Source organism: Nelusetta ayraudi, unplaced genomic scaffold, assembly GCF_046127955.1.
Source record: "Nelusetta ayraudi isolate G7.1 ecotype Tasmania unplaced genomic scaffold, CSIRO-AGI_Nayr_v1 ptg000028l, whole genome shotgun sequence".
Classification (NCBI taxonomy): Eukaryota; Metazoa; Chordata; class Actinopteri; order Tetraodontiformes; family Monacanthidae; genus Nelusetta; species Nelusetta ayraudi.
The window spans coordinates 1,570,001-1,580,902 of NW_027466078.1; the positions used below are offsets into that span (position 1 = coordinate 1,570,001).

The window sequence follows — 10,902 nt, forward strand, 5'->3', positions numbered from 1 at the left end:
AAACACAATGATGAAATTAACGCGCTTGTCTGCAGAATCAAACTGAATTTTCCGCTGATTCTTGCCAATTGGGCCTTTGGATAGGAACTCTGTGTATAGGTTGCCTCTGAAAAACAATGCCAATGACCTTTTCCTTTTTTTTTTTTTTTTTTATCATTCCACGTTACTTGGATTTCTGAAGATTTTCTTCATCATAGTAGATCTTATCTTTATCTGTCGGTAGAAGTCTCAAAAAAGGGGTTGGAGAGTCCCAGGTACGTTTGTACATTGTGAAAGATTGTTTGGGTTTGAGACAATCTCCCTAATAATTTTGGTCTCCTCATCATCTACTGTGGGCGCTCCGGTCAGAGAGTCACAAGACAGCAGGACTCGGTGCACTCCGGGGACTGATTGGTGAACAGGCAGTAATGTGTGGTTTCTGGAATGATCACAAAATATATATTTATGGATATATAATTCAAATAACTCAATGCAAAAATAAATCTCCAACTGAACTCAGGAAAGAAATGACTTAGGTGCCGCATGGGCATTAACTCTGTAGGTTAAAATCCAAACAGAACAAAAACAACGGCCGCCAAGCCTATTTATAGGCCCCCAGAACCCCTTTAGCTGCCCAAATCACTGCCTGAGTAAATAAACAAAGAACACCGCCTGAGTAAATAAACAAAATAATACTGAACGGCACCATCTGATGGAAAACAAATAGTAATTCTGTACATTCATGTTTGTACTTAGTTTGCACGTCAATGTTTCAGACAGAAAAAAATGATGTGCATTTCCATGGATTCTCCGGTATCCCCTATTGTAGCCAACTTGTACATGGAGGAGGTTGAAAGAAAAGCCCTTGAGTGCTTCAGGGGGCACTCCCCCTAGTCATTGGTTCAGGTGCGTCGATGATACCTCGCTTAAAATCAAAACCCGCGAAGTGGAAGTGTAGCCGGTCTTGCTGCGGCACTGCCTCTGCTCCAACCTCTGTGCTGTGTCTTAGGTGTGAAGAACGATACGTGGGCATATAAGAGACGGACAACTTCTCCTTCTTCAGCCACATCAGCAAGAGCAAAGTGCAGCGAGCAGACCGTACAATGGCGCAAGAGCACCATCTTCTGGTCTGAACAAGTGGAGAACATGGCAACAATGGCAGAAATTAGCTTTTTTTTTTTTTTTTTCTAACAAGAATTTAATTGATCTACTCCTCTTATGGTCTTTATTTTCTCAAAATTCAGTTCATGCAAAAGAAAATGATGGCAGCCTAAAACATGAGAGGTGTCCAAAGAATGTACAAACAATGCCTATACTTTTATTATGACTGCACGTAAAATGCTTTGATAAAACATACAAATGCTTAATTTCCTGATGTCTTCTCACATCTGCTGTCACCGCTAGGAACTGAATATGAATATATCACGGGCAATTGCACTTTGTTTTCTGCTGTCTCCAATTTTACAATTTTATGCACTGAAAAAAGTATAAGACAATAAACAATGTTTACCTGCCTCTAAATCATTGCATTAATTCTTCATAGTTATGGATATAGTTAGAACGTTGGATCAGCTTTGAGCATAAAAGATCCACAACACAGAACACTGACTGCACAACGTTCTTTTTTTTTCTTTTTTCTTTTTCTTCCAACGGTTACCTACAGGCAGAACACGATCAAAGCCACAATGTAGGACATACTATTGGCTATTCAAACATGACAATCATAGATTCTGGCTTATAATTGGACAACGCCCCACAACAACAGATCTATAACTGCAGCTCAGCCCTCAGCTCAGTGCTTATTCCCTTTTCCCACTGCCGTGAGGTAAGGCATTCACCATTCTCCTGACTGCAACTAAGGAAATAAATCAATTTGTATAGGCATGTGAATATTTGTGTACATGTTAAATCGTGCTTTCCTACCGTCAAAATGCTGCTTCATATGTGCCTCAATATACCCGCAGCACCGTGTAGGATCGGACCAGACTAACAAAAGCTTTCGGCTCAGCTAATCTAAAAGAAATAACATTTCTATTCCGCCCCTGCACATGTCAAGTACAAGTTGCAGCTTGCCACCTGTTAGATTCAAAGGACTATGATAATAACTAATAGAACTACTGTGCAAATAAAAACATACAGAAATGCATTTGAAATATCTGTATTTACTGGACAAGACAGCTTCCTGGCAGGAAAGAGGCTTTGATTTGATTGTGAAGACAAAAAAAAAAAAAAATACAACCAATAAAGGAGCTCTCAAGAATGTCAACAGTTTTCACAGTATTGTGGCCAACTTGGCCAAGACAACTATGTACAGTAACAAACAGTCATGTCTTGAGGCACAGGTCAGTCAATATCAAGCAGCAAGTGCATTATACTCAATGTAGTATTATATAATAATACAATATAACAGATGGTGTCTTCTAACTGAGTTCACCACTGGGATGCAGAGGAGGAGAGGAGAGTCTACAGCTGCCGTCAGTGTAGGAGGACCTTCACACCAAGGCCTGTCCTGGAGAAGAACACCACGTTAGCAGCTCTAGTGGAGACCCTGGAGAAGACTGGACTCCAAGATGCTCCTGCTGATCACTGCTATGCTGGAGCTGGAGATGTGGCCTGTGATGTCTGCACTGGAAGGAAACTGAAGGCCCTCAAGTCCTGTCTGGACTGTCGGGCCTCCTACTGTTACTCTCACCTCCAGCCTCATCATGATGCTGCTCCCCTACAGAGACACAAGCTGGTGCAACCCAGCCAGCAACTCCGGGAGAACATTTGCCCTCGTCACGATGAGGTGATGAAGATGTTCTGCCGCACTGATCAGAAGATCATCTGTGGTTTATGCTGTGTGGATGATCATAAAGGTCACGACACAGTGGCAGCAGTAGCAGAGAGGACTGAGAGGCAGAGAGAGCTGGAGGAGACCAGGCAGAAGATCCAGCAGAAGATCCAGCACACAGAGGAAGAGCTGAAGGTGCTTCAGAAGGAGGTGGAGTCCATCAACGGCTCTGCTGATAAAGCAGTGAAGGACAGCGAGAAGATCCTCACCCAGATGATCCGTCTGCTGGAGAAAAGACGCTCTGAGGTGCAGCAGCAGGTCAGATCCACACAGGGGGCAGCAGTGAGTGGAGTCAAAGAGCTTGAGAAGAAGCTGGAGCAGGAGATGATGGAGCTGAAGAGGAGAGACGCTGAGCTGGAGAAGATCTCACACACACTGGACCACAGCCAGTTTCTCCACAGGTTCTCCTCACTGCCAGCACTCAGTCCGTCTCCAGACTCCTCCAGCCTGGAGATCCGTCCTCGGAGATACTTTGAGGATGTGGCAGCAGCTGTGACCAAACTGAGAGATGAAATACAGCAAGTTCTGATGGAGACTCAGACAAACATCTCATGGACAGTGAGCAACGTTGATGTTCTACTGAAGGTACCAGAACCCAGGAGCAGAGAGGACTTCCTCAGATGTTCACCTCAAATCACTCTGGATCCAAACACAGTGAACTAACATCTGTTATTATCTGAGGATAACAGAAAAGTGACACACATGATGGGAGTTCAGTCTTATTGTGATCATCCAGACAGATTCACTGACTGGGAGCAGGTCCTGAGTAGAGAGGGTCTGATTGGACGATGTTACTGGGAGGTGGAGTGGAGAGGGAGGGTTGAGGTAGCAGTGGCCTACAGGAACATCAGCAGAGGGTCAGAGGAAATGGAATTTGGATGCAATGACAAATCCTGGAGTTTATATTGTTACTCAGGTGGATATGGGTTTTATCACAACAGCATCAGGACTGATGTCTCAGGTCCTCAGTCCTCCAGAGTGGGAGTGTACCTGGACCACAGAGCAGGTCTTCTGTCCTTCTACAGTGTCTCTGGAACCATGGAGCTCCTCCACAGAGTCCAGACCTCCTTCACTCAGCCGCTACATGTTGGATACTGGGTTCCTTCAGGTTGTTCAGCTGAGTTGATGAAAGTGTGACTGAAGTCATCAGAGAGACTCTGAGCTGAATTCTCACCTTTGATTCTTCTTCTGTCTTCACGTTTGTTGCCCAGTGTCTCCGGCTGTCAATCACAGGGTGGGCGGGGCCTGGACGCCACTTCCTGTTTGTGCTCCTGGTGACTGTTTTCCACCTGATGTTTGTCTCCACGGCTGCTGGATGTTTGTGCCACATGTTTCTCTTCCTCTGCAGCCTATTCATCCCACAGATTAATAATGTGTCATTAGTCCACATGACAACTTTATTACTGTGGAAACACAGCTGAGGTCTGTTTCCACTCTGGACCTTTCCACCCTGACCTTTGACCTTTCAACAACTCATCCATCTGATCAACCTTCTGACTGTTGATCCGTTTGTCAACAATCAGATGAATGCATGTAAATATAGTGAGAGAATTTTGTCTTTTGATTCTGCTTGTTGGCTCAATGTGACAATAGTCAATCAATAAGCCATTAAATATGCCATCAGTCTGTATTGCACAACAATGTCAAGTCAATGATCAACTGTTGAATTGAAGCAATAAAGCAACAAGACAATCCAGATAGCAGTGGGAGTGTTTCCTGGCAGTGAACTGGTGCCAGCCAATGAGCTGAAGTGACTGATGTCAGGCTGCAGGACCAGCTGCTCACCACAGGGGGGAGGCAGAGAGTCAGCAGGAACTCAGTCCAAGGTCTCATTTTGGTTTCACACAGACCTCAAAGTTGTCTAGGAGAAATAAATGAAACAACTTTGAGAGCTCACCTTGGCAAAATCTTTCCTCCATGTTCCACCTGTGCATCTGACCCAATTACCCATTGTTTCCACCTGTGCCTTTTTACCCTGTGTGTTTAAATATCTGGAACTGCAATGGTTATTGAATTATAAATGAGACAAAAGAAGTTTCCCTCAAAATCTTTCATGGTTTTGATCCTTGCCAGATGTTTCTGTGGAGATTTCAGAAGGACGTCAATGAATCAGAAGGAAACCAGATCATTTGTTTTGCTCTTCTCCCTCTCTGCTGTTTTCTAGCAAGACTTTGAAAATGTTTTCACTCTTTCTTTCTTTGTTTTTAAAACTGAGCTCAAACATATTTCAATGAGTCAATATTCTGAAAGTAAAAAGCATCACAACCACTGACCTGTGTGACCTTGACCTCAAGTGATCTTTCATTTCTGCCTGTATATTTTCTTCTGTTAATGTTTTCGTTGTTTGGAAATTGTATTGTTTTCTTTATGCCTTTTGTGTATTAAACAAAATGAATGTGAAACAAAAAGAAAGATACATGAGAGGGAGGAAATTAAGATATTGGGACATCAGGATACATCTGTGGTGAGGTAGCACCTGACAGAGGCGCCTGTGGGCTGCCCCCTAGTGCCCAACTGGAGCTCCTGAATACTCTTTCATAAAATCTACTGAAGAGTGGAGCTGAAGGAAGTCTCCAAGCATTGCTTTGACTTTCTACACAACACAGGATGATTAGGAGCAAGTTTTGATTTTCTTCAAGTTTACAGACTGTAGGTGGCGCTAATGTTCCCTATAATGTGACATCTGGCATGTGACAACTTGAGTTGGACCTGAAGAAGTACAAGACAACCATGGAGGGAAGATTGAGTGATTCCAGAAACTGCAGGAAGGCTGTGATACATTTAGGGTACATATAGTGTGTGTGTGTGTGTGTGTGTGTGTGTGTGTATGTGTCTGTGCGTGTGCGCTCTTGGTGTTAGCCACCCTGCTGATATATAAGCAGCTCCTTCAGTTACAGGGTGAATCAACATCAGCAGGTTCAGCAGGTTGTTTCAGGTGCCGCATTTGTGGGCGTGTTTGCACCTGCATGTCATTAGCGCAAAAACCTTTGTGGATCCCCGCATCTGTGGCCACAATCTCGCCGCAAAACACGCCACATTTTACTGCTACGCGCCCTTCTTTGTGGATCTGCCCCTGAGTGGTGACTTTTAGCAGGAGGCTGTCAACACAGGGCTAACTCAGCTGCTTTGTGTTGGATGGTGAGTGGAGTGAAGCTGCTCCACTGGAGTCCAGGATGGAGATGAAGATGTGACAGTGGCAGAATGAGGAGCTTTGATCAGTGTGAAGGATTCATGCAGACAGTCAATCAACACAATCAACACATTGAACACACAAACACATCACATCCTTCCTTCATTGGGCAGCAGGCAATAAAACAGCAGTTGGATCAAAGATGCAGTGGAGTCCAAAGAGACGCCAGTGAAGGAACTCTGATCCAGTGGAGCTCCAAGCTGCAGTGACTTTACACACAACTGAGCATCATGTTGAGTTGAAGCAGCAGATCAGAGCAACACTGTCAGTCACAACAGGACGTGTTGACACTCAGTGGCTGGAACACACTGGAGTGTGAAGCTGCACTGAGTTCCCTTGGTGAGACTGAGTTCCCTTGGTGAGGACACTAGTGGAGACACTGAGAACCTGCTGATGAAGATGATGATGATAGTGGTGGTGGTGGTGATGATGATGATGGAAGCAGCTGATCAGCTTGTCGATTCTCTGCTCTCCTTCATTCAGTGTTCTCTCAGAGCTTGAGTGTGCAGTGGTGTCTTCAGTTCTGCAGTCCAGCCCCTCCCACCTCACACACCTGAGTAAGAACCACCTGAAGGATTCATCAGTGAAGCCACTGATGGATCTTGTCTACAGCAGAGACTATCAACTGGAGAGTGTGAGGTCAGTACTGGTTTGGAACCAGTGGATGATGGTTCCAGCACCAAAGCCAGTTGATCCCACAGCAGAGGTCCAGTGTTCCCAGTCACAGTGTGAGAGGAGGATGGTGACGTCCAGTTGCTCCTCATTCATCCAACATCTGCTGCCAAACTGCTTCTTCTCTCAGTTCACCACCTCAGTTCATCTTCATCAGGCCTCAGTATCAGTCCAACACTCCATGGCCACATGACCTTCATATGTTCCACACTTGACATGTGACTGAGAGTCTGCTTCTTCTCACCAGTCACTCCATCATCTCCATCAACAGTCAACGTCTCTGTGATGATGCGTTCAAGGACCGTGAGTCCTGACTGCTGCTGTCTCTTCTTCTCTCTACAGGTGGAGGTGGGATGATTATTGAGGGAGTGTGGAGGGGCAAAGTGGCCTCCCCACGAAAAAGGGGATCTGGACCGACCGGATTGAGGTGGTGGAGTAGAAGGAGGAGGAGGCAGCGTCAATTGCAGGAAGAAATTAAGTTTTATTCTTTTAACCCAAAAACCATAAATAAGCGACAGGAGACAGCTTCACAGTCCCCTAGTCTCTCACCAGACTAGTCGGCTCTCCCTCCCACACCAAAATGAGCGCCCCTTATAGTGGGCAGCATCCTAGGGCCAATTGGGCCACCCCACTAACCGTGGTGACCTCGACACAGTCGAACATTTCCAAAACAAAACAACAACAAAGAAATACATCCTTCAATAAACACAATCCAATCCCCCTAAACATACAAACCCTTAAATACAAATAAACCCCACATCCCTTAATTACCGTATTTTCCGCACTATAAGGCGCACTTAAAAGTCTTGTTTTTTTCAAAAAACGACAGTGCGCCTTATATATGGATTGATTCTGGTTGTGCTTGCTGACGTCGAAGCGATTTTGAGAGGTACACTGTCCCAACAGTGTCTGGAAGTATCGATGTTTTGTTTCATTGTTGTTTTCTTTAAAAACACGCAAAAACTACCTGGGTTGTCGTGCGATCTTGCAATCCTCGCGTGAACCGATCGAGACGCTCTGCTTGTAAAACGCGTCCTGTGTGGGAGGGTGCTGTAGCGTCAACGCGGTCGGTCTATCGCGTAGATGAAGTGAGACAGTGTTCAGGAGTCCGGCGGTGCTGTAGAATCAAGCACTGATGGAACGTAATCGAACACCTTCCGAACCGTGGTAGAGAACCTCCGGTGGATTTCAACTCGCGTTGGTAACATATTTCTAGCGGTATCATTCTGTTTTTTATTTGTTACAAACAAGTTTTAGGGTTACTGTGAACGCAGTTAATAAAGTCTGACGGACTTATCTCTGATTCTTTTGTTTCGCTTAATGCGCCTTATAATGCGGTGCGCCTTATAGTGCGGAAAATGCGGATGCAGGTGAGGTGTGGGTGAGCAGCATGGTGAGATATGATGGTGTGAGATGATTGACCAGTGCACAAACTGTTACAGGTTGGGAAATGGGACAGAATGGGAGTCGCGGTGCTCCGCGCTCCCGACACCGACACCCTGCTCACGCCACCCATTCCTCCGCCCCAAAGCACGGCAGGGCACAAGAACAATATGAAATACAAAATAAAAATCCCCTACACAACCGTGTGTGCCACTTTGTGTGTGTGTGCTTGTGTGTGCGTGCGTGTGCGTGCGCACGCGTAAAACAGCGTCTCTTTCGCTCGCTCTCCCGTGTGGGCAACGCCACGCTGCCGCGTCCTCGTGGGGGAGACAGTGAGAAGGGGAGGCGGAGATCGCTCACTTTCTCACAGGGAGGATGAGGAGGAGAGTGAAGAGGAGCACTCCAACTAGTGGTGGCTGATAGAACCACAACTACTGGAGATGAGTGACACACCGAGGCTCTGCCCCTCCTCCACCTGCAAGCTACACACACACGAGTCGTGCTCCAAGTGGACACTCTAACACTGTGTGGGCGTGTCACGACCTTTGACCCCAGTGGAGCCTGGTGGCTGGCGGACTGGTTCTCCCTACAAGCTGCTGTGGTTACTGGGAGAGACGTCCCAGAAGCCACTGGTGCACTGGAGGTCAACCATGACTGACTGCTGTCCTCCTCTCTGGACGCCACAATCTGAAGTGAATCCAAACTTTTGGAGGCCATTAATGAAACAAAACATTTGTTGATTCATTTTTGAAAAACATTCAAAGGTTGTGACAGAATCATCTGGAGTGAACTGACCAGAGGTCAAAGGTCAGAGGTTTGACTAACTACAAAGACCATAATTAATTAGATTATTTTCTTTAATCGAGTCCCAGCACTAATAAATATATATTTGTATGCGTACCCCTATAAGTCCATCAATGTTTAATGCACCTTTTTTCTTGAGCAGTATCACTAAATCTCCACCTGCTTGTCTTTGCATGTTTAGGTAGATTGATATCTATGTAGATCTATGTTAGTAGCTTCAATGTGCTGTGAAATGTGGCATCTTCACCAATACTTGTATCATTTGACTCAGGTGTCTCACCTCAGCAACAATCACAATTGTTGCTTCTTCATGTTGTTCTTTGATTTCTTGTCGTTTTATTTCTTTAGCAGCAGTGAAGCCCACACCACATCTATATTCATCATATGTATACAGCGTAGGATGATCCACCATCTCCAGTGTCGGGACAGCCTTCTCATTGGCCTTCTCTTGGAGTGCCAGACCCCGTCCCCAACCTTCAACTAGTGGATTTACTTCATTGACTTTAGTTCAGGTTCAGATTTTCCTTGTGGTTCTTCTTTGGTTCTGATTGTCTTCGTCCTCCCTCCAGAACTTCGTCTAGGACTGATTCCAGTGTTTTCAATAAAGAGCTAAACACCCTGGTGGTTCTGGATGGTTCTGGATGTTTCTAAGAGTTAAATTCCCTGGTGGTTCTGGATAGTTCTATGGGGTTCTAAGAGCTAAAAACCGTGGCGGTTCTGGATGGTTCTAAGAGCTCAACAACCTGGTGGTTCTGGATGGTTCTAGGGGGTTCTAAGAGCTCAACACCCTGGTGGGGCTTCACAGACACTGATGTGGTTGCAACTTTGCTTCATTGTCCATTGACATTAAAGGTGACCTATTCTACTCATTTTGGGGCCTTTGTATTTGATGTCTGGCTCCTCCAGAGCAGCAACACATGATTCCCAGCACTGAAAGCTTTGTAGATCTGTGTATCTCGCTGCATCGCTTCCTCCTATTTCCTGCATCCTGTGAAAACTGTTTTGCTTCACTCCACCCCCGGCCTCCTCCGTGTCTGCCTCCCACCCAGACCACTGCGCTGTGATTGGTCAGACTCTCGGTGTGGGAGTTGAGAGTAAAGGAGTGGAAAATCACAGCGATCACAGCAGGGAAGGAGCATGGGGAGTCTGAGTACCAATCAGAACATTCAAAGAAAGAAGCACACTAGCAGGTTGGAAGAGAGTAGTTCAGATGAAGGCAATAGAGTAACACGCAAAAAGGTTTCGAAGGGGGAGTTTCAAATTATTCTGAGCTACAGGAAGAGGACGAACACATCAAACTAAGCCCCATAGCGCTGACCAGAGAACTAAGAAAGAAACTTGGTGAAGTGGAAATGGGAAAATCTGGTGGCATGGAAACTTATTGGTCATGTGTCAAACGGAGGAGCAGAGAAATAAAGCCATGCAGGTGGAAAGTATATGCAAGAAGGTGGTGGCTGAAGGAATGGTATTAGGGCTAGAAATGGGTCAGAACCGGGATTCCAGTAGATGAAGACTTGGAGAAAGTAAAAAGGAGTCTGAGTGGAGGAGAGGTCAATTCAGACTGCAAACAACAGGTCATGGGCAAAGACAAGATAGCATGGCAGTCCTTCTGTAATCTCCAGGGTCCATTCTCCCAGAGAGACTTCAAATAGGGTGCATGAGCTTCCCAGTTAGGTCTGATATTCCACCACCACTTAGATGCCATCAATGCCAAAGATATGGACACATAGCTGCAGTTTGCAAAGGAAAACAGAGATCATAGGTTGGAAGAATGTGAAGAGGGAGCGCAAGATAAATGTTGCACTGGTGGGGGACAACACAGGGTGACATATGGTGGTTGCCAAGCTATAGACAGAAGGCAATAAAAGCAACTCCAATCAAAAGAGCCAGCAACTGAAGCTATGCAGAGGCAGTGAAGAGAGTAAATGAGCAAAGATGATTAGAGAAAATGATTGAGGTTCAACACAATGTAAGACAAGAAGGGGATGAGGCATTAGAGGTGGGAAAAGTGCTTTTGTTGATGGCCTACATAATAAAGTGT

General features: G+C 45.5%; 4 protein-coding genes across 4 annotated transcripts in view; 2 read left to right on the forward strand and 2 right to left on the reverse strand.

The window, feature by feature from the left end:
• LOC142891171 (NACHT, LRR and PYD domains-containing protein 14-like) overlaps positions 1-10,902 on the forward strand; it is a 261,301-nt gene that overhangs the window by 228,426 nt on the left and 21,973 nt on the right. The window lies entirely within an intron of this gene.
• LOC142891081 (NACHT, LRR and PYD domains-containing protein 14-like) overlaps positions 1-10,902 on the reverse strand; it is a 407,498-nt gene that overhangs the window by 192,314 nt on the left and 204,282 nt on the right. The window lies entirely within an intron of this gene.
• Positions 1-10,902, reverse strand: part of LOC142891194 (NLR family CARD domain-containing protein 3-like) — a 331,599-nt gene that overhangs the window by 185,799 nt on the left and 134,898 nt on the right. The window lies entirely within an intron of this gene.
• LOC142891070 (tripartite motif-containing protein 16-like) lies at positions 2,286-3,486 on the forward strand. The gene is made up of 3 exons (XM_076030399.1): positions 2,286-2,292; positions 2,409-3,228; positions 3,262-3,486. Exons 1-3 carry the CDS (start codon positions 2,286-2,288, stop codon positions 3,473-3,475), a joined length of 1,041 nt encoding a protein of 346 aa, XP_075886514.1. The 3' UTR covers positions 3,476-3,486.

Coding starts and splice junctions, on each gene's coding strand:
- LOC142891070 (XM_076030399.1), top strand. Junction 3,229..3,261: donor CACAGGTTCTCCTCACTGCC/AGCACTCAGTCC, acceptor CTCCTCCAGCCT/GGAGATCCGTCCTCGGAGAT.